The sequence below is a fragment of the Mangifera indica genome, chromosome 2 (assembly GCF_011075055.1).
Source record: "Mangifera indica cultivar Alphonso chromosome 2, CATAS_Mindica_2.1, whole genome shotgun sequence".
Classification (NCBI taxonomy): domain Eukaryota; kingdom Viridiplantae; phylum Streptophyta; class Magnoliopsida; order Sapindales; family Anacardiaceae; genus Mangifera; species Mangifera indica.
Genome location: NC_058138.1, coordinates 13,674,652 through 13,700,005, shown reverse-complemented (window position 1 = coordinate 13,700,005; position 25,354 = coordinate 13,674,652). Strand labels below are relative to the sequence as shown.

Sequence of the window (25,354 nt, the reverse complement as noted above, 5' to 3'; positions counted from 1 at the left end):
CCAAAATAGGAAGCAACCGTTGAGGAAGATTAATGGTTGCTTATTTGTCTGCCACTATAATTAATTCCTCTTGAAATTGTGATTCCATGTCAAATTGAATAAGAATAAAATTATACGAATAAACAAATTATATAAAATTTTACGTATAGCCTAATGTAACAATTTATAATTAGATGATGTAATTGTTTACTTTTTAACTCACTTTAAAATTAATCCAATGACATATTATCACATTAATTTATATAAATAAATAATCAAATATTACTAATTCAATTTATATAGATAAATCTTACCCATTTCCCTTCCAGATATGACAAAGTACTATAACTCATGGTTACCTTTCCTCAATTTATAAAATCTTCACATGCTTCTTTTTTTTTTTTCCTTAAATAATTTTTCAAGGTTCACAAATATAACAAAAGTTCAAACCCAAATTTCCTATCCGAAAATTCTAATAATCTATCAATTTTATTAGTCCCTCACTCATCATCACATACTTCTTACCATGTTACTTTTGACCATGACTTTGTCAAAGTTAGAAAAAGATTAGAGACACCGCTAATCTTTTAAAACCCTCTGGGGGAGGTATATGAGATAATAACTCTGAATAATGTCATACACCTTATGAGTATTATAGTCAAATCTTTACATTAATCATCTTTTGATTGGGATTCTTTATGAGTAATAATAATGGGAAGAAATTAAATAATAAAAGTTAGGGCATTGGTATATGTTGAGCAAAAGTAGAGAACTTTATAAGACACCAAAAGGCATCAAAGATTAAAATAATGGAAATGAAACCCCCACAAACAACAGGCAAAGGCAGTTTAAGAAAATAAGTCAAAAAGAATTGAAGTGGCAAATGAGAGATGTAGGGTAAGTAAAAATGGGTGGTGACAGCGTTGGGAGGTTTTGCCTTTTTATTTACAAAGTTGGAAACACACTAGAAACTGTCTACAAAGTGTTTTTGGTTTCTGTTGCTTAGTTCAAAGCCTAGTTTTCATTCATGGAAATCAAGGAAGCAAAAAGAAGCATTCTCAACTCTTCATTGGTTGCGTTTCAGGTTTTAATTAAAAAGTTACTGTTGGGAATCACTAGTTCCCTGTGGAGGCACAGAAAGAAAACCAATACATGAAACTTAGATGCATGAAAATGGAGTTATGGGATTAAAAATCCCACATCATCTAGTAAGAGAATACCAATAATTAATTGTCTCCTTGTTCATTTTAAGTAAATAATATCACACTGTTAGCTTTATAAGATTGCTGGTAATAGAATTTAAAATGCGAGATCAGATTTGTGTTGGTTGTGAAATATATATGAAAGATGATGGAAGAATGTGCAAGGAATAATACAGAATAAGAGAATATTTGGGCAGGGAAACTGTGTCATTGGGAATGGGAGAGCCTGGCACTGTCATGAAAAATAATGGCCAGCTGCAGGTTACCAATAATGCCAAGAGAATGAAAGTAGTTAAAAAAGAGGCACTGTCCAACCACAGAAAACAAACATGCTAAATTCAGGGACTTTGCCACTAAGTGCAACAGATTTTGATTTGAAACCCTAATTCCAAGTTTTCTCATGCACAAAATGAGGGTAGAAATAGTTGTTACTGTCAAGTACTTCTAGTACAGCAGCATTTTACAATACAGTAACAAGTGAATAGGAAAATATCATGCATTTTTGTGGAAAATAAAAAATAAGATAATGCGTATCAAGTTGACAGAAAGTTTTAACATATGTGAATACTGTTGATGGGGAGTTTGAGCTTGTGGAATACTCACTACAATGCCAAATAGGAATCTAAATCAGCTTGTCTCTACAACATGATGCAATTCAACCATCCCATTGAACAATAAATATTCCACACATGTTAATGTGATAATGCTTTCATTAGCCTGAAACATGGTTACATGCTTACATGCATGAAAAACTTTGCTCCCCATAAATGAATATTTCTGGTTAATGTAACCAAAAAGAATACCCAAGCATATAGAAAGATCTATCTCAGAAACCAACAAATAATGAACAGAAATCAAATTGATGAATGCAAGATTACCAAGTAGAAAATGCATCAAGAAACTGAGTAGGAAAATGTTTTGAGCACATATAAAGTAAATACCTTTAAATAGCAAAAACTGAATACAACAATTCAAGTCTAAACAAAATTTCAGAAGTTAACTTGTACTCAACCATTTTAAACCCAGGCAATTGAATAAACTCGCCATACCTTACTAAGCATTATTCAAAACTTCTATAACAACGGAGTCAAATATCCCTGACTTGAATTAATTGTGTAACAACACATGCATTGCTAGCTTCCAAGATTAGTAGAATTGACAAACAGAATTAAGCAGCTTCTAAGCTTCTCCATTCATTGATCCAACAAACAATATCTATTCCTCTCTTCAAAACATCACTCATTTAACAATGACAAAAGATACTTGCATGGTCAAGAATTCAAAGATAAAGAAACAGGAGATAAGCAACTTAAGTAAAAATATAGACAAAAAATAGTAACTTCTAAATCAATGGTCAAACTTGTTATTAACACTCCATCAACAAATGAAATCTTATGAGTAAATAAAGGAGCAACTATGTTCTTCCTAATTCAATTTTGAATAAATAAACAGAATTAGTTGTCTAGGTGGACACTACAACAATTTATGGAACATAGATTACAAACTAAGCCAAAGATATCAAGCAACATGTCAAATCTAACAACATTTTTATAATCAATCTAGAGAAATGAATGATAATGCAAAAAATCACTTCATTTAAAAAATATAATCAGACATCAAAAGAGGGACAGCATGTCTGCAGGCCGAAAGGAAAAAGGCCAAGCAACCATTTACAAAATAAATCACATTTTTTAATCCACACTAGTCAACCTTTCTACACTATCATACCCAAAAGGATAAGTTGCATATACATCTGCAGCGTCTCAAGGAATAAAGTATATCATTAGAAGCCAAATTAACATTCACAACAACCAATTATCCCATCTCCTAGACATAAACTGACCAGACTGATAACAGTGACAAAAACCTGCATATTAATTATATAATAATGTCTACACATACCCTGTACATTGAATTATTCCACAGCTAGATTTCCACAGGAGCTGTTTAGCAAATTCATTTTACTAAAACAGTGGCAAAAGTACAGAAGCTGCAGTGTTACATTGATCAGAAACTGTGGGGCAATGGGTTCAGAATTGAATTGTTAAAAAGATACATTGAGACGTATGTGAATGAAGTGCAAAGCTGAGGCTTTGAGGGATACAATTTCCAAACTGGGATAATTAAAGAAGGCAAGAGTGTAAGTGTTCATGAATGCATGAAATTTCAAGCTTGTACACATTTCAGAAATGTTATAAGAAGTCAAGTGGGTCGAAAAAAGACATCCATGATATGCTATTCCTTGTTTGGCAATTTATGATAGCGACACAACAACTACTTCTCATGCTAAAGTCTAAAGCAGCACAATAATGATGAATGCCACATTTACTTCTAGTTCATCATGAACCAAACAAACCAAACTTAAATCAATAGAAAAGTGAAACAGAACTGGAGAAATAATAATATTTTTGCGCTCAAACATGATTAATTTTATGTAATGGGAAATTTTTAGAAGAAATAAGCGAGTGAAACAGTAGATACAAGCAAGACAAAATTAGAATACATACATAAAGGAAAAGTCTATACCAGCACACTGTCTCTCCTGATGATGGATTTATATACTTTACACTGTAGATTTCACCTTTGTCAAACAAAGCTCTGATGAAGAAAAAGAATAAGAATAAAAGAAAAAAGCCAACTTCAAGAAAGCAAATAGAAATTATCATCACTAAATTTCAATAACTAATCAGTATACTACTAACACAAGATTTTTTCACTTTTATTCTCTATGATTTGTAATTTTGGTACAAAATATATGTTTCTAATAGTGGGAAAATGGAGCTTCCTCGGCAAATGCTGATGCCTCTCATTTTGGTTCAATGGCACCAGCAGCAAATTGACATGAGGGACAAGAGAATTAAATCAAGACTAGCAGAAGAAGGATTTAAAAGAGAGACATAAGTTAATACGATAGAAGTCCACAAAGACATTAACTTACCAAAACCCTATCAATAATTAGTTGGCAGAAAAGAGGAATTGAAACAATAAAGCTCTCCTTTCAAATGTCATCTGTCCACCTTCGAATTTCAATTCATGGGATTACTAAAGCCTGAACCACCAAGTAAACCGCCACCGCCAGTGCCTGCATATACTTCCGATGGATCAAGAATAGGAGAGGAACAACCTCCATTTCTTCCACCACCACTACTTCCAGCACCTCCTAAATGCAATTCGGAAATGTTGGGAAACCCCTCTCTTGTATTATCTACTCCTTGATCATACAAAAACCCTTTGAAAACATGACCACCAATCTTTACCACAGCCTGATATGCATACTCATCTTCTCCATCCTCCACCGCTGTCACTCTAACGCACTTGAAAACGGCCGGTGCACGTACTTGCCCGGGTAATGTCTCTTTAAAACTCGCATCTGCACATAAAATTCGACAAACCCTACTCAGTTCTCTCTCTCAACAACAACCCTAAACATTAACTTTCCAACCCCTAAAAAAAAACTAACGTAAAGATGTAATCTTTCAACAAACTGATATTGAAATACAAACCTTGATGATGGCTAGAACTTGTGTCAAAGCTTCTTGGTGGAGTTGTATTTGATGTTGAAGTATGTGAAGGCGTTGTAGTCTGAGAGTTTAAAAGCCTCGGTTTCTTGATAACAGAAGTCGACCCAGAAGAGCCAGGACCGCCCACGGCACCGGCAGTGACCATGAGTTGCCGCTCCCTCCGCCGTGAAGCCGGAACCCATGTGCTCTTTACGTGGGTGACGCAATCGAAACCACGGCTCTTGCAACACGTCCTACATCTTCTATGGCTACAATCTTTCTTGGCTTGGTTGCCACAGTCTTGACACGTAATTCCCGAACTCGAAGCCGAACCAGCACCACCGCTCATGTTATTACTGCCGCCGCCAGTTCCAGCAACGGGACTCTCGCTTCCTTGAAGCAAATTCATGGAGGAAGAAGCTGTGTTTTGATCGAGAATCGTGGAAGAATTTTTTTTGAGGTAAGGATGAGAGTTTTGATTCTGCCAAAACTGAATTTGGCTAACTTTATTACGACCATTATTCAACAAATCTTGATCTTCCATACTTTGAGCAGGAGCTAAGCAAGGCCCTGCAGTGAGTAAAGGGATAACACCGACACCAACGCCGAGAGCGGTAGCATTAGCACCGTTGATGGGATCGGAGGCAATATTGAGAGACTCATGGTGGTGGTGGTGGTGGTGATTGAAAGACGAAGCTGGAGCTACAACAAAGACGTCCCGGAGTCCTACCATGCCCATATCGTGAGGGAGGCCATAGTTGATGGGCCGAGAAGAAGAATTGGAGGGCCAGGACCCAGGGGCAGTGGGGGCAGTAGCCGCACCGGGAACAGGCACGGCTGGACCGGCATTGAAGCCGAGAGAGAGGTCGTCGGGAGCAGCACGTATAGTGGAGGAGGAAGAAGAGGCCCAGTCGGCAAAGGCGCCAGAATCAGAAGGCAATTGTCTCCGTGTAGTAGCCACAACTGATATTCTTGAAGGGTAAAACACCAACTCGTTTATATATTCATAAAAAAGATAAAATTTTTACGGAGTGAGAAGATGATGGCGATGATAATAAGTAAAATCTAAGGATGTATCTGAGCGTAAGTAGGTTTATATAAAAGGTGGGGTCTAAAGAAAAACAGAAAACTGAAAAGAAAGATTTGTTGTGAGAGAAGATGTTAATATTACTGGTATGTTGCAGTGTTTGCTGCAGAAATCTACTTCTGTCACTTTGGTTCTTCTGAGGAAAAACAGGTGAGGTTGGGGGAGAGAGATGACTGAGTTTTAGCAGAGAAAAAAAAGGGAAAAATGAGTGGGGAAGTGAAGTGACTGAGAAAAATATGCAACAGCGATTTATAATATTCTTATGTATACATATATATATTTATATAGCCCTCCTTTCTATACATCTCTTTCACCATAATCATAACAATAATAATAAAAAAACCCAAGATGATGAAGAAGAAGAAGAAGAACTGGAACCCATCTCTTTTCTTTCTTGTGTCTGATTTGTCTATACAAATGAAGCAAGAGGCATTAAACTGAAGTGGGTATGCTTCTTCTTCTTTAACTCAGAGATTCAATTGTGTCTCTCTCCAATAATCAAAACCAAGTCTTGTAAGAGAAGAAGAGAGAATGGGGAAGTATAAAGACTTTTTGTTGTTTAGTTTTTGTAATTTCATGGGGTCTCTAAAGTCACATGGCAACATCTCTCATTCACTTTGCCCAACTTCTTCCTACCTATTTCCCCTGTTATTCCCTCACTCTCCTTTCTGCGCGTGCTTCCAACTCTCCCTTTTTTTTTTCAAAATCGAAAAATAATATGTCAAGTCCAATACGTTCGATTCTGCCTGACAGATTGGGAGAAAATTGTCAACGATGTCGTTTTATATGATGCAAAAACATGTGCCTAAAGAATGAATTCATTGAATTTTAGTTATAATTGTTTAATGCTATGATCTGTCCAGATTTGAAAGCAAGGAATCCCAAGAATTTTATGCAATTTTTAATTGAATAAATAGGGAATAATCTAAATATCTATTAAATAATAATACATATATTTATTTTAAATATTTAAATATGTTTATATTTATATATATTATTACATAGTTAAGTATATATATATATTTATATATTTAAAATAAATATATACCGTTTTATTGATATATATTTATATTGGAAATGAAAAAAAGGGTAAAAAGGTCATTGAATAAAAGTAAAATAAATTGGATTTGAGACAAGTGTCCTTAAATAAATAGGGCGACCTCAGGACTTGTTAAGCTTTTGATGTAGAAGATAGCTGCAGGGAAAAATTCTTGAATGAATGTTAACATAGGGTAGGGCACGTGAAAAGAGAAAGAAAAGAAAAGAGAGTGAATTGACCCCTTTAATCGGGGACTTAGCTTGGGTTTCAACCTTCGTTCACTCCATGGCTAGCAAACGTGTGCTAAAGTCTCTTTTTCAAAGCTCACCCAGCCTCTTCCTTTCCTCTCTCTATCTCTTTTCGCTTCCATGGACTCCAATTCTAATTCAGACTGGTAATTAGTATTTTTGTTTTTCTTTTTTTTAAGTAGTATTTTTCTATTATATTAAAAAAATAATTAATAATATTTATACGTATATATTTTGTGATATATAAATACTTTTTAAAAATAGTTTGAATGATAAAAAAAAAAGATTTTATATATAAAAAAACATGAGTTTAAGTCTTGTCTATCAAGATCAAATTTTTAACTTAATTTAGTAGTTATGAAAATAAACGAAAGTTATCTTTAAATGAAGTACATAAATAACCTCAAAAGGTAATTTAAGTGGCAAAAGAAAAAAATCTATTGTTTGACAATATCATCTGATAATATAACAAAATCAAATTTTTAATTTCTTTGATTAAGTGGTTTTGGAGTTAGTTATTGGACTCGTATTTATCATATTCAGTGTGATTAGTTCGACCTCAATAAGAAAATCTTGTTTTGATATGGTTCCTTGTTAACAAAAAAAAAAAAGTACACATGTTTGTCCTATTTAATATAATTAGTTCAACTCTAATGGAATAATCTAGTTCGAATGAGATTCCTTAGGACAAAAAAAATTTTAATAGATGATGGTTAAAATTACTCAATAATATAATAATATATCATTTGTATACTTACAAATATATATATAATTTTATTATTTTTTAATATATTAATAACCAATCTGATTAATTATGAAAATAAATAGAAGAAGAAAGAATTTAGAGATAAACTTAATTTTAGGGAATGTGTATGGCCTATATTGTACTACTCTTATCAAGTTTTACATTTTTTTCTCATGAATAACATTATGTTTATTAATTTTTTTTCTAATTTATCCATTCAAATTAATGTTTTAATATAATGATAAATTAAATACATCATATTTATGTATGAAAAAATTAATAGTAAGTGTAATATTATTTTTTTATGTGTAAATGTAAAATGTATTAATTTTATTGGTCTTAGATGATATAAGGTTTGTAAAATAATTAATATTTTTTATTGTCATTTTGATATTAAATATGGGCTATGCCCTACATCTAAATATTTCTTAAATTTTAAGTGTGTTTAAATTATAGATAAATATACAAAGTAATCCACTTTATCCATGCATATTAATTACCAGAAAAGTGTTATATTTTATAATTAGCGTCGCTTTGATAGGTGGTATTATTTTTTGCTGCAATTTGCAACCCAGAGAGATCATCCTTCTGATTAATGCCTTTTGAGGACAAAAACACTTAGAGGTGAGCTCGTCTTTGCTTAAAAAATATTCGAGTTTAACTCATTTGAATGAAACTAAGCTTGAATCGACATTTTAATATTAAAATAACGTGATTTTAATGTGTATAGATTAAAACAGTATTGTTTTAATATATTTATATTAAAATTTTCAAACTTATAAACTTTACAAATTAAACATTTGTAAAGCTCGAAAATATTAAATTTTTGGATTCGAATTTAAACTCATTTAAACTGAATTTATTCAAATCAAATTTAAATTTGAATAAACCTGACTCTAATCTAACTTTATTTAGGGGTGTTCAGTTACGGTTCTTCTTTTTTACTCTTTATTATTTTAGGGTTTCTTTGTCTTAACGAAGCATATTGGTGTCATATAAATTGACAAAATTATTCTCACCGTAATAATACAAACAAAAATATGAAGAAGAGAGAATAACTAACGTGATTAATGAATCCAAATCCTACCTAACAGTAACAGTAAAGTTGTATTAATTTATTTGTATCTTAAATTATTAGCAATCGATTAAGCACCGTTCAATCCGCATATTCTACCAGCCTATTCCACAAACACCCACATACACAAATTATTTGTATTCTTATTACTCTTTTTTATAACTAAAAAATAGAGATATTAATTAAAATAAAAAAAAAATTACCTCTGAACCATTTTAGGTTAATATTCGAAACGTTTATATTTACAAATAAAATATATGTGAATTACTCATTTTACCCTTTTATTTAAAATCTAACAAAACTAAAATATTTCTCTTTCTAAATAATATTACACTCTTATAGTTAAAACGCACAACAAAGTAATGAGATTTATTATTTTCTACTAGAATTATTTCAAAATAATTGGTTGTTATTTTTATTGATGAAAAAAAATAAATCTTCAACTTCTATTATTTTTGTGTTGACTTTAACTATAAAAGATACTAAATAATAAAATTTTAATTATAATTTTAACCCTCCCTTTTCTAAGTTCTCTAACAAATCCAAGCAATTTCGCCATTATGATTAAATTTTTATTTAATATTATTTAATTATATGATAATAAACAATTTATTATCATTTTTCTCTTTACTTTGCCTTACCAACTTCTTGCTAATTCCATTTCATCTTAGCTCTTTGACACGCTATGTTGCCAACTAATGAATCTTCAACATCTTCATTGTTCGATTGAACCTTAGAATAGTATGCTTTCAAACCTATTTTGTTTGTATACGAAGAAATTCTCTTTTCTCATAGATATCAAAATAGACCGCCCTTTCTTTGTCCTGAAGAAATTCTCTCCTCCCAAAAATCTTTAGTCATGATCAATTTTACAATTAGACTTTGTTTTAATCTAAATGTTGTAAAGATTTTTTTATTTAATTAAGTATTTAGATAAAACTGTTTGTTTGATTGAATATTTAATTAAATTTTAACATCAACAAAAGATTATAGAAATGTTGTCGATAATGATAGAGATATTAGTGGCATTGGCAACGAATGTAAAATATTATAATAATATTATTTATAATGTGATAAGATTCTGATAGTATCGTCAATAATAACAGAGACAACGATGTGGTGTTGTAATAATTTTTACTTTAGGAAAGACTAGTGGTATTGCCAATAATTTCAACTAAAAATTAATAAAATTTGTTATTAAATTCATGTTATTATTCCATTTTTTAAGATAATAATTTATCATTTTACCATAAAAAGGGTGGCAAATAGTCTCTCAATCCCATTATGTAACTAGTTTTGTCATTATGAATAATACTTTTATAATTAGCCTTTTAAACCATCATTAAAACCCTAAAACCTTCAACTCTCATAGCCTTTTTAATTAATCAAACATTTCAACGCAATTTCACATTTTCTTTCTTTTACTATTTAAATTTATCTTAAAAGTCAACAATTTTAATGACCTAAAATCTCATACTTTTGTGGGCTCGATGAGATTAATTATGTTTGCTAAGGAGGATTATAACCCTGAAACACGTGCAAGATAATGAAGTTGTCAACTTGTTTCCCTTTGTCAAATAATCATAGCATGTAATGCAAGTTTAATTATGGGAATTGGGTTCTTAAAAACTTGTCTAATCTAATCATATTACATAGCACTAAGCCTCACAAATCTAGAGACTAATCATATGAAGAAAAACAACACAGCGTAAATTGAGGTTAGGTTAAGGTTACGACAGTGACCAAACAAAGGCAGATATATATTAGCCATAGCCAGCTAGCCTATCAACCTCAATCAAGCTCATCTCTCTCATTGAGTCACATCAAATCAAACTGTGAAGCTTGACCATGAAACAGTAGCTCATTTAGATTATTGTTAGTTTTAATATTTATATATTTATATGCGACATTTACATTCTATTAATTTGTTCGGCTGAATGGCAGGAATTGCAGGCTACTGGAGAGATTAGGTAGAGATCGGGGAATCCTTCCAGAGTAGGGTTTAATTGTTTCTAAATTTGGTGTGTCTTCTTCGATCGACGTGAATGCTGTTTCAATTTTTTAATTATTATCACTATTTTTATTCAGATTGCAGGAAAATTCTTGCATGCAATGCAACGGATCCTATGTTTGAATCCCAGTACTGGGACTGGATGCTCTTGCGTACATGAACTCTTTCATTACTTGAAAACTTTGACTGTTCTTGTTACAGTGTTCGGTGTCTTATTCTGGATAAACAGTATTTTGTCGCGGGGAAAGCCTTATGTTTTTCGACTGTAATATAATAAACAATCCATTAATAAAATTATGCCGTGAATGATTTGCTCAATCAACATGTTATGGAGAAAAATTCTTCTTTTCAGTCATATGCAATAAATAAATTAATTATTAATTAATACACACACACACATATATATATATATATATATATATATATATATATATAAAACCTAACTGGAATGTTATAAAATGCATCATATATTATAACAATATATATCACATATGAAGTATGAGGCAACACATCATTACGTGTAGTATGAGATTGTGTTTTGTTGAAAAAATTCGGGCCAGAAGACTTACTCTCAGCCAAAAGACTTATTCCCACCAAAGGTTTGGTGTATTTTCAAACTTTTATCAATAAGTTTCAAAAATTAAAATATTTATCTTTTTGTGAAAAATTTTTATTATATTTAAAGGTAAAACCGTTATTTAATAAAAAATTTTAATAAAACTAAAATTTTATCTTATTTTTCTCATTTTCATTTAAAATTTAAAAAGTTATAATTTTATTTTAGGGATTTTTCCTCTTCCCCCTTTGGCTGCAACACCAATGACTTCCTTCTCTTTCTTTGTCACCAACAAAAAAGATGATGAAAGTCAAAGACCAAAGAACGACAATGAAGAACAAATGCAATAAATCAAAAACAAAAAGATTTATCTTCGTCTTTGTTGAATTGACTCTAGACAACAAGAATCAACTAATTCAATAGACAACGGATATAAAAAAGCTGACAAAAACAATGAGTTTCCTGTCTTCATTCGTTTCTTTGACAATGCTTGGATGAATCTTCTTTGCCAGTTTCTTCGGCTATCAATGGTGTCTCCCGAGCGATTGGAACAAGAAGATGGGTGGGAAGCACTAACTATTGGCTAGAATGGATGAGGTAGTTGGAGAAAGAAAAAAAAAATTTCAAGATAAAATAATAACTTTTTAAACTTTGAGTAGAGAAAATTTGTTAATTTTTAAAATAATAAAAAATTTAGATAAAATATTAATTTTTTATATATTTTTTATTAAATAATGATTTTATCTTTAACTATAATAAAAAAATTTAATAGAATAATGAATGTTTAAGTTTTTGAAATCTTACAGATGAAAATAAGTCTTTTGGCCAAAAATAGGGAATGAAAGTTTTGAAAATTTTAAAATAATTACAAAATTAAATTTATGATGTCATAGTAATTTGATCAAATTTTGATCACTATTATAAAGAATTCAACCAGTTAGCCTTCCATGTTATTCACCTTTCTTCTGATTTTCATGAATGTATAGGATTTCTTAATATACTTAAGAATCTTGAACTCTCCCCAAGAAATTAATTAGAGAGCCTTTGATCTCTCACAAAATTTTCTGGATCAGCATTGTGTGTGCTCCCTTGGAGAGAGACTTTAAGTTAAACTATATTTTCAATAAAGTTGAAATATGGTTTCACCGTGGGTAAACCTGTCACATTCATCGTATCAAAATTCACCTAGCATAAAAAGTAATTAAATAATATTAAATAAATATGATTTAATTTTATATTTTAATGCTGCAAATAAAACCTTTAATTGATATTTCAAATTTCAATATTTGAATTATTGTTATTTTTCACTTAATTATTTAATTCTAATTATTTTTATTTGCATAATTTCTGTATTAAAATTTGATTTCCATTAATTATTAAAACAAATTCATATTTTTAGATAATTAAATATAATTAGTTTTTATATATATTCATAATAATGAATTATTTTCACATGTTTTTGAATACCTAATTAATTAATAACTAATTTTTCTTTCTAGAAAATTCAAGTGTCACAATCATAATACGAATTTGTGTATCACGTTTCGACCTTTATGAACTCAGGAAAAACCAACATCATTACAATAGATTCTCATAATTGATTGGCCAAAAGACTCACCTCGCCCAGATATAGTGAGAATTTAAAATTTTACCTATCAACTTTTACAAACTCAAATATCTACTTATAGGATAATTTCTATTAAAAATTTCAGTTAGAATTAAGGGTAAAATCGTTATTTATTAAAAAATTAAAGTTTCATCATATTTTCCTTTCCATATTTAAAAATCTAGTAATTTTCCTCACTCAAAGTTTGAAAAGTGACAATTTTCTCTTTACAGGTTTTTCTCTTCTCTCCAATAACGATCCACTGTCTCTACCCATTGGTTATCCTCCCTCTAACCTTATCTCTCCTCTTAATCTCTCTTCCTTTGCTCTATAATAAATTTTTAGATGAAAATCCAAACGACATCCAAACAAAGGGGAGATAAGGTCAGAGAGAGGATGGTTGATAGCCAAAGATGACAGATCATTGTTGGAGAGAAGAAGAAAAAACTGTAAGAAAAAATTGCTACTTTTCAAATTTTGGATGGGGGGAAATGATGAGTTTTTAAATTTCGAGAGAAAAATATGATAAAACTTTTATTTTTTAAACTTTAATTGATTTACCCTTAATCCTAACTTATATTTAAAAAAAAAAAAATTGGTTCACAAATAAGTATTTGAGTTTTTAAAAATTGAAAAATAATACTTTGAAATTTCACTATACCTTGAATGGAAACAAATCTTTTAAGAAATAAAGGAGTAGGGTTGGCAACGGAGTGGGGATCTCAATTCCTGTCCACGTCCTCGTCCCAATAAAGAATATCAATCTTTATCCTTGACCCGTTATTGTTACAAAGATGATAATGATTTCTCTCCTCATACCCACAAGAAAAAACTTATTTTTTATACTATTTAAACACAATATAAATATACTAAATAATAAAATTAAGTGAAATTAAAATCAATCTATTATTTCAAATATCACAAATATAATATATTACCCACTTTAATATGTATAACAAAAACCTAAATAAATTTAAAAACATAAATAATCTAAAACTATAAAAATATGTTAATATTTTGAGTAAATACGTTAATATAAATAGACAAAGATGGAGGCGGGACAGGAAAGGGGAAGGGTGGGAAGAAGATACATGTATTTTTATCTCTAACCTGTCTTTGAATGTAAATTTTTTTTTTAATCTATGTCTCCATCTTCTTCCCTATTTCTATCAAATAATTTCTTTTCCATTATGATGGAGAGGTCAAAATCTATAAAACCGAGTCAAAATTATCATCCCCACAAAGGAGCTGCATATATAGTATAAATTTTATATTTAATTACTGGATTTTTTTTGGAAAGACATAATTTAATATATTAATTATTAACTTTACTTCATTTCACGGGGAAAGTAAAGTCGATCTTCTATTTATGTACCAAATTAAGATTCTCTTATAAATTATTATCAAAATGAATTTATTCTAACAAACAAAATTATTAATTTATGAATGAATCAATTCTGTTTTTATTCCAAATCTAATTTTTTTATTATTTAAAAATATATTATTGTCTCTACTTAAGAATTTCCGCTCCGCTGGTTAAGAGAAATTATCGCATGGATTTACATCACATTATAGTCTTATCGTGAATGAAGGGTATTTCTTCATTCTCTTGATTGCTAACCATAAATTTCAACCATCACTTTATAATTATGTCATTGAGCATACATATCCCTCCTATGTATGATTTTAAAGTTAGAACGGAGTAGTTAATATACAATAAGTAATATAATATATATTTATTTTTAGTATACAATTGATATATATATATATATATATATATATATATATATATATATATATATGATATGTCATTTTGTGATTGAGTATTATCTTATATTTAATTCAAAGTCTTTCAATGATATGATAGTATATTATCTGTGTTTATAATTATTTGGAATTGTTTGCTTGATATACCATTAATACAAATGCATATAAGGAGGACAAAATAAAGATACATTGATAAAAGGGGCAATATTATTGTAGCCATAATTTCATTTTTCACATTACACTTCAACTAACATGGCCAATATGGTAATATATACAATTAATTAATAAAATAATATCTAATTATAAGATAATATATTAATATATGTATATATTTATATTATAAATATATGTACATATAATATTATTTATTATGGAGCCTTGGGTCAAAGTGTAAGAGTTGTACAATCAAACTTTTATTGGTTTAATTGGTATATGCTAATATAATTTTCTTAAATATTATATAATATTCAATTTTACGGCTTGAATTTGGGGGAACATGTAAATTAGGTGGATGTGGCGATCTTGGTATGTCACATGCAAAAAGGAAAATACAAAGGTTTTGAATTGTTGGATCAAGAGTTAGATATTAGTCTCTTCAGGTTGAAACATTAAGTTAAAGATGGACAATGCCTGATGTTGCCAAATTAATGGAAAAATTATTTAGACAATCTCTCATTCATCAAACAATAAAATTATGTGTATATATTTTTTTTATATAATTCAAGTATATATATTTCTAATTAGTAAAAATACAAATTATTCACATTTCTATTTAATTTATGTTTTAAACACACTAATCTGAATTTTTTAACTCAAAATGTACTAGACACATATTTTATCAGTTACCTGAATTAAATGATAAATTTTGATAATGATTAAATCTTAATTATATATCAGGTTTGATAGTCAATTATATACTTTATATTTAAATTATTAACAAATAAATCTATAAAAATATTAAAATTATATTTGATATTATCATATTTTTATAAACGTATTATTGATCATGTGTCATATTAAACTCATATATACAGATTTCTATCTTTTTTGTATCTAAATTCTATAACCCTTTTTTTACAAACGTGTTTTTTACCATTTATCATATTATACCTATATAATTCTCATATCATTTTTTTTCTGTATCCGTATCTATTAACTACATATATATGATTTGTTATTATATGATTAGATAATTTTAAATTAAAGATAAAGTAATATCTAATTATATGATGATAAATCATCTATATACTTAAATTATATATAAAAAATATGTATATAGCATTGTTATTCATCAAATTTAAATTATGTATAAAAAATATATACATATAAAAAGACTTAGAAAATACAAATACGCTTTAAAAACAAACTTACAACTTTGCAAGTACAATAATATCCTTATTACAATTGAAGTTTTTAATTCATGAATTAGACCCCCCACCTTAGTTATAAAAGTAGTAATTTTATGTAGGTTCTTCTTATATTTTTTTTATTTTTTAATTGATTTTTATATTTTTATTACATCTCTGGGTTCATTTTAAAAAGAATAATATTATGTGTATATATATTTTATATATAATTTAAATAAATAAATGATATATTATTATATAATTAGATGTTACTTTATCTTTAATTCAAAATTATTATATTATATAATGATATATTATTTATATATTATAATTATGTATATATAATTTTTTTATTATTATAATATATAGTTATAAATTAAGGTTTTTCTTTTAAAAATCAACTTATTCATTAAAATAATTTACTAAAATATATAAAATTACGTGATATTTTCTACTCAGATTGAATAAACATTATCTAAAACAATTACCATTCATGTTCATCCGTTGTTGATTTAAGAATATTGATTACAAATAAATTAATAAAAATGAAATTCAAAATTTGCATGGACACGAGGCAACAAGAAACAGCCATCAATCAATAGCATGAATAAAAACCCAATAAAATAAACAGAAAAAGTAAAAAGATAGAAAATAATTGGACGGTCGAGATACTCTCAGGAAAATTAAAGGACCCCACTAAAAATGGTACGGACAGAAGGAAACTGCACGCCACCTCCGTAAATTTAGGTTAGCCTGTCCCCTCTTTATTATTATTATAACAATTAATTATTAATATTTCGACATTTTTTTTTTCCTTTCCTTCTTTCTATCCATCAACCCTCGAGTACCGTGTTTTATTTTTATTTATTTTTTGTGTTAATTAATATTTTATTAGTGGATTTAAACCTCTCTCTTGATTTTATTGGCGAATTTATTGTGCACCCAATAGGTTTTGGAAACTAATCATGGGCCCTTTTTGTTTGAAATACTAATTATTTGGGTTATATGATAATAAAAAGGTTTATTTTATTTAAATTTATTTTCCCTATTAAATAAAATGAACATTGGGTTTGGGGGTTTCAGTGAGTTTAAGAAACTCTAGGCGTGTGAAAGGTAGAGAAAAAGAAGGATTTATTATTATTTAAAGAGTCACGTGGGTACAGCTGCCTTTTATTATTAAGAAATCTGTTAATCACCGACCATGACGATTTTTTTTCTCTCTCTCTCTCCCTGTCATCTTTCTATCGAGGTCTTTTTGCCCTAGCGTTTTTTTTTATTTTTTTTATTTTTTTCAAATCCCATAAATTTTTTATTTTTATATTATATTTTACTCATAATTATTAATATTTTATTATAAAATATAGATAAAAGATAATATATATTAAATTAATATAATATAATAAATATATATATTAATAAATATATTTAAAAATTTTAAATTTTTTATAGATGTTTGTAATTTTTTTAAATAATTATATATTAATTTAATTTTTTATAATAATTATATATTCAATTTGTATTTTACAATCTTCTTATTTATCATCTTTGTTCAGACGTTTAAACCTACTAATATTTAGATAATTTTCAATGTAAATAATTTAACACCTAAATTAAATTTATTAGTCCATTTAATTAATTTGAATATCCCTTTTTTTAATCAAAAATTCAAATACAAACTAAAATATAAAGAAATGAAGTTGTATATATCAATCAAAAATATTTTTGATGAGATTTTCTATCATTAACTGATATGTATAATTTAAAATATTATGTAAAATAAATTATAGTAATGGTAGGGAGGATTAGTGCATAAGTCTAATATCTATTATGTCTGATAGAGTGTGAACATAACATAAATTACAAGTTCAGTGTCTTGAGAACAACTTTATTTTGGACAAAGGCCTTGAAGAGGGTTGTGGGATTTTTATGAGTCTTCTAACATATATTAGGATAATGTTTATCTAATCTTAAATATTGGATGTCAGCTACTCTGAGTTATATTTCCAATTTCTATGCTTCTTTTTATTTTTTTCCTCCCTTTTTATTTATACAATAGGAAGAAAAAAGAATACAATTAATGAGTTACGTTTCCTAAATAAGGAAAATCTATCTTTAGGTTGAGGTGTGAGTTGTTGCTTCTGTAGCTAATCGTTTCTTTGGTAGCTACTTCACAAATTGGAGTTTACCATACATCAATTGTCCCTCAATTTCCTTTGTGTAGGCAAGACAAACTCTCTAACCCTTTACTTGGATGACTACCACATGAAAATTCAAGATCCTTTATGATATTTAGTGATAAAGATTCATGCTATGTAAAACCTAGTCATATTGTTCTACTTATTCATGAAATTTGATTGGACATATTCTATTTGCATCACGAGATAATAGACATGTGTCTTAAGGATGATTTATCTGCTTGGTATCTACAGACTTGTAGGTCTTCTTGTGGCTACTAGGTTTTCCAACAATCGAATTTTCTTTTTCAACATTCAAATTGATTTCTCAACCCTTTGTTTTCATTCTCTCATGTTTGGCAATTTGATGTATATCAAATACGTGAGTGTAATGTGACTTGACTAATAGATTCAATTTCTTATATAATTTCACGAAATAACATCACTTGCAATTATGCATTGCTTATGCAATGTCATCAAAGCGATTTTAACCGTCTTTATCATGTCCTTTAACCTCCCGGGATATAATTATTTGATAATTACTCATTTGGACGGTCATGCACTATAATTAACTACAAATTTGCCCTAATAGCTCATGTATGGGCATGCATTCTTATCATATACGATTGTACAACACTTTAAATCATAACATTAATATACAAACCAAGAAAAATGACTTAAGTGCCCTGGAAGATGTACCTGTGGGTGTTACAGGTTCGCTGCTTGAAATCTTACATATACAATTATATTATTAATAATAACTTGAAATAGTGTTTTGATGAAGTGTGAATAGATATTACAAGAGTAGTTTACAATTAAAGACTTAATTTTGGATAAGTGTGTTGAAGAGAGTTGCACACTTTTATAAGAGTCCCATCTCATTTCTTATGAAGATACTTATTTAATCTTTGTGTTTGATGTTAGATACTCAAGGTTGTATACGTGATTTTTGTTTTTTGTTTTCCTTCTCATCTCGTTTTCCTCGATACTTTATGTTAGATATCATTCTTCTATTCATTCATTTTTTTTTTTCCATTCAACCTCATTCTTACCTCAGACCTTTTTCTAACATCTTTTTCTTCCATATTTTAGTGTTGTTGTACCTTTACAAACTGAATACCTTGATCACATTTGATGTGTGATTGAATGATTTTAAATTAAGATAAAATAATATCCAATTAATTAACAACACACGTAATATTTATCAAAATAATATTATTTTAATTCAAAAAAAATACATTTTAGTTTACAAATATTTTTGTTGAGGCCTCAATATAATTATGAGTTATACTATATGTACTCATTTTCGATATATAAATATGTATACATTTATATGTGTTATCACATAATTGAGTGTTGTTTTATCCTTAATTCAAAATTATCTAATCACAAAATATAATAACATATATGAGTATATATATATTTGTATATTTAAAATTAACACACATAATTTTATTTTATAATTATATACTATATTAAAATCTCTTTGTTTCTTACTTTGTCAATTCAAGACAATTTGTTAATATTAATTAATTAATTAAGATATTATCTAGAAAGGACAAAAATCTCCTTACGATATGCGTATTGAACAGCACAAATATATAATAGATGGTTCGTCATTTTAACACGTGAAACTCATAAAATACGTAAAACTGGTTACATGCAACGCATAAAATTTATATATTTAAAAATTCAAGAGGCTAAATTCGTAAAATACGCTTATACCTTTGTAATTGCATTTTTTAATTTATTAAAAAAATATTTTATCATTCTGTCAAAGTTGGGCTCAAAGTAAACATGGGCCAACAAACAGTGCAAACAAATCCCAGTTGAAATCATAGAAGCCCTATAAGCATGACAGAATGACCAAAATCCCCAGAAAAGTTTTCATAATAACATAAATATCCCTGACGTTAAAAAACCAAACCCATAATTGAAAAGAGAAAGAGAAAGGAAGGGAGGGTAATAATGAGATGAAAATGACTTTACCGAGGCAGAAGAAAGAAGGAGAAGGAGAAGGAACAGTGAAAAGTAAAAAGAGCGAAAGAATGGCAGAGACTGAGACAAAGACAGAGAGAGAGAGAGAGAAAGTGATGATACAAAAACAAACAACAGCCAGCCACCCAATTACCCAACACCCTAATCTTTTTTCCTTTAAAAGAAAGCGGCGCTCTCGCTCCCCAACGCACTCTGTGTTTTATTTATCATGTAATTTCAAGAATTGTAATGTAAAACAGCGCAGATCCAGTGGAGGAGGAGGGAAGGAGGGGACGCGGATGCCGAGGAGAAGGCAGAGAGTAAATGAAGTGGAGATAAAGATGGCTATAGCTTCGTCTTCATCCTCCGCCTCGAGCCCTGTGCTGTGTCCACCACCCCCACCGTCTCAATAAAACCCGCCACATTTTTACTCGCTTTCTTTTTCTTCTTTACTATCTCTCTCTGTCTCCTCTCACGCGCTCGCGTCCTTTATTTTTTACATTCCTAAAGTATATATCTCATTAAATATTTAATTATTTAATAATTAAAAGCCATAATATATAACAAAAACTAAAATAAAAAATAAAATAAATATTGATATATAAAACGAAATAAAGCGCGTGGGAAAGTGAGGGAAATTTTTAAAACGTGGAGGCACGGGGGTTGATTGGGGTTTGGTTTAAAACTGGAATAGGATAAGCCTAAGAGTAGGAGCAGGATTAGCAGGAATAGGAACTGGCAATTTCGTAGTACAAAAGGCAGAGATATTATACGTGTCATAATATGGAGGGTTTCAGTGACAGTTGTGAGTGACGGCCTGTGGTTCCAGATCTGGCAATAATATTATGACATTCTTCTTAAACTCCTCACCTCAATTTTTTTTTTCAAATAAAATTAACAAGTTAATAAATTAATTATTATTTTATACAAGTTTTGCCACATTTCGTGTCAGTAATTCAATCAATTTAGGAAGTTCAAATGGTTATATTCGGGGACGTTTAAAATAAATTAAAAAATAACCCTCCTTGAAATTAAATCATGTTTTAGTTTTTCTAAAAATAAATTATATATATTTTATATTATAGATGTTATATAATTAAATAATTTAAATAAAAAATAAAAAATATCTAATTATATAATAATATATTATTTATATATTTAAATTATATATAATATTATTTTATATTTTTAATTTAAATAATATCTTTCAATAACTATTGATAATTTTAATTTTAATTTGATTCATTTGATGGTACATAAATTCGGATTGACTTAACTTAAATGATCCTTGTATCATAAATAACATAATATTAAAAAAAGAGAACATAGAGTAGCTTCCCATATCTATAATTGGGCCTTAATAATGTCAACTATAATTTAGGGTAGAGTGCATCAAAACTATCGAATTAAATTAAGTATTGGGCTAACTCTAGGCCTATAAATATATATCCAAATTTTCCATAATTTTATTGATAAATGATAAGGTCAAAGTACTTATTTCTATTTAAAGATTATATTTTTCTCAAGTTTTTATCTTTTATTTTTTAAAAACTTAAATATTTATCAATATATTAAATTTTATTTTCAAATTTAAATAAAAAAATATCATTTAACTAAAAATATAAAAAACAAAAAATTATTAATTTTTCTTTTTTAGTTTAAAAGTCTAACAATTTTTTCTCTAATCAAAGTTTGAAAAGTGATAAATTTTCCTTTAGGGTTTGAAATTTTTTCTTTGAGAACCGAAGCTAGCCTTCCCAACCCATCTTTTGTTGGTGGCTGAAGAGGAAGGAAGGGTGACCACTTTTTGATTTGTCCGACGCTTAAAGGATAGCAAATCTTAGCTACAAATTGAAGATCCATGGCACGATTCATCTCCCTAGTGTTGTCCTAATGTCTCTCTTCATCATCCAGTCATTGTTGTGGTGGTCGAGATCGACAAATCTAGGCCTATAAATATAGATCCAAATTTTCCATAATATTCTTGAAAATTGATATTACATCTCATAGAATGGTCCCTTGAATTATACGACTTATCTCACATAGTCGGCAAGCTTTAAAAGTTGATAGTGATTTGCAAGGAGTAGAAGAAGGACCCCTACCACACTTCACTTACTTACAAATTTCAAAGATCCCAAAGTCTTTATCAAAATAATTGACAAAAAGAGTTGAGGCTTCAATTATTTTTGGTACATAAAATTTGCCCTTCTCCACAACTTTGTTATCTTATAAGAGACATTGGAATTTCAACTCTTGCTTCAATTATGTGCATAAATAAATTATCACACCCATTTGCCTACATAATTGGCAATTTATTTGGTCTACAAAAAAGTCCAACTTGGGATTGCTTATAATTCACAATTCAATTCTCCATAATTGAATATAATTCTAAAACTTGTATTAAAATTCATCACCAGCCTCTTCTTAAAGTTTCTTGACTATTTATTGCAAACCTTTCATGTGGGAAAAGTTGTTTACTTGCTGTTTTGTAAATGGGTTTGCTTGCAAATTTGTAATTGCTTTAAATTAAATGTGCAAAAGAAGTTGAAATCAATTTATAGGAATTATTTAGCATAAGTTGTCTGACTTTAAATGTAGATGACTTCTTCATTTATAAGATTGGACTCATAATTGTCAATATCATATTATGCATAATACGTATTCTATAATACGATACAATATAAGTATAAAATAATACATATCATGAAACGTATTGAATTAATATGATATAGTAAACGTATCATATGATACAATATATATTACTGATAGAGATCGATACTCTTTTTAGAAAAAAAAAATGATGATATAGTAGAGATGTATATGAAAAATTTAAAATTTTCAAAAATGTTTATGATAAAATATAATGCTCGATACATGATACGAAAATTTAAGTTTTCAATACATGATACGATACGCGATTTAACTACAGTGATTGGAATTAAAATGTGATAAAATTATAAACTATAAATTAAAATAATGTGTCAAAATGATACATAAGGTTTGTCTTGCGCGAAAAAATGCAAAATTTTTGACAAAACATGGAGAAAAGAAGAAAACATTGAAACACAAGAATGAACATGAGCAAGTTCATATTTTCATTCAGAAGGGCCAATTGGTGGGCTTCAACTTTATTGGCCCACAATTTTATATTCTATTTTGAAAAATATTAGCAGTTAGGCCTTTATTGGGAAATAATTTTTTTTTGACATTTAGAATTTAAAGTTTATCTATTTAAATTAGAAAAAAAATTAATTATTTTTTACTTTTCATCTTTTCATTTTTGGGGTTAAATCAAATGTAATTTTTCCAATCTTCTATTTTATTTTTTTTACAATATTTCAGTCCAAGTATGTTTATTCTTATTAAACTGTAAGTTATAAATTACTTCAGTTTTTTTGTATTAAAAAAAATGCCAATTTAATACATTATCACTTATGTTGAAGTTTCTTGGAGTTAAATACATTTGTAATAGTTGCTGGTTGATGTAAGAATTATTGAGAAAATATCAAATGCATTTGGTAACTAGGAAGATCTTGAGATCAGGAGAAAAGGGGAAAAAGAAAATGAAATATACAAAGATTTACCATCTTATAGCGGTGTGTATGGTCTGATTTGGTATGGTTTAAAAGTTTTTTCAAATTAAACTGACAAAAACGGTTTAAAAAATTTTAAATTAAATTAAAACCGAACTAAAAAAATACAGTTTATATTATAGTTTGAACTTATTAAAATTATTCACTTCTAAATGCATATTATTTTATAAAATTAATTGAATTATAGTTTTCTAAAATATAATATAAACATGTGAAATAAATATAAAAAAATAAATTCTGAAAAAATAAAATAGAACATAATATAAATCTGAAAAAACAAGAAACCCTGGGTAAAATGAATATCTTTAAAGTCTAAAAGGGTAACTTTGTTACAAAGTGAGGCTTGAAATCATACTTTGCAATGGAATTAGGATGTAATTATGGTGGGGGGCTGTATGTAGCTTTCCCTAGTTCAAGCGAAGATGAAAATTTTATCTTAAAAAAATTAATTGTTGAAAGGATCGACCCCCTTGTATTGGCTTTGGGCCTCTAGACTTCAACTTTTCTTGATTTAACGGGCCTTACCGGTTTCTAATACAAGATTGGGGTATTAAACAGAATTCTCATTGGGTTGCTCTGTTTCTTTAGTAACTCTCGTATATTTATCGTTTTAACGAGTGGATTAAGTGTAATGTCATATATATAAATAATATTTTTAATTTTATATATAAATAATAATATATTATTATATAATTAAATAGTTTTAAATTTAAAATAAAACAATATCTAACTATATAGTTATATGTTATTATTTGTATATAAAGTTACATAAATAAATTATGTATGTAGTTTTATTGATAGTTTAAATGTATTATTCCTTTTTATCAAAGCTTATTCAAATGGTCGAAGGTTCTAGGAGGTTCTAAATTCCTACATAGAGGAGCCAATTCCACAAATAATAAAACTATGTGTCCCACTTGAGTTCACAAATAAGTATACATTTAATGTGTATCATTATGTAATTAGATAATTTTGAATTAAGAATAAAGTAATATCTAATCACTTGATAACACACATAAATATATATTAATTTATATATTTAAAGTAAATACGTATAGTATTACTCTTCTATAAATGTATTTTTAAATGCAGTTTCTGTCATTCCAAACACAACTAAACTCGTCTAGAGCTGCATATTTCTGCAACAGGATAAAGGATAATAATTAAGCACAAAAATTAATCTAAATTAGAGTGCTTCATTTCAAGTAATTACAATACACGATTAACAAATTCTATTTCAACAGCACTGTCCAACAATTATCATTTCATATATATATATTATCAGTAATTTGTACAATTTCTAAACCCAGTAATCAATATATATCATTAATCACTAATGTCTTCTTAATTAATTTTACTAATTAACAAAAATAATCTTCGTGCATAATAAATTAACAAGCCTTCTCCTGTTGTTTCCACTCCAACCCTATGAACCTGCAAGGCGGAAAC

The 25,354-nt window shown here is 28.4% G+C and overlaps 1 protein-coding gene across 1 annotated transcript; it reads right to left on the bottom strand.

Annotated features, from left to right (window-relative positions):
* Positions 1–3,873: 3,873 nt before the first annotated feature.
* LOC123198265 (protein LATERAL ROOT PRIMORDIUM 1-like) lies at positions 3,874–6,312 on the bottom strand. Its single transcript, XM_044612944.1, has 2 exons — positions 4,685–6,312; positions 3,874–4,551 (listed from the first exon to the last, which is right to left on the bottom strand). Exons 1-2 carry the CDS (start codon positions 5,418–5,420, stop codon positions 4,208–4,210), a joined length of 1,080 nt encoding a protein of 359 aa, XP_044468879.1. The 5' UTR covers positions 5,421–6,312; the 3' UTR covers positions 3,874–4,207.
* Between the last annotated feature and the right edge of the window lie 19,042 nt (positions 6,313–25,354).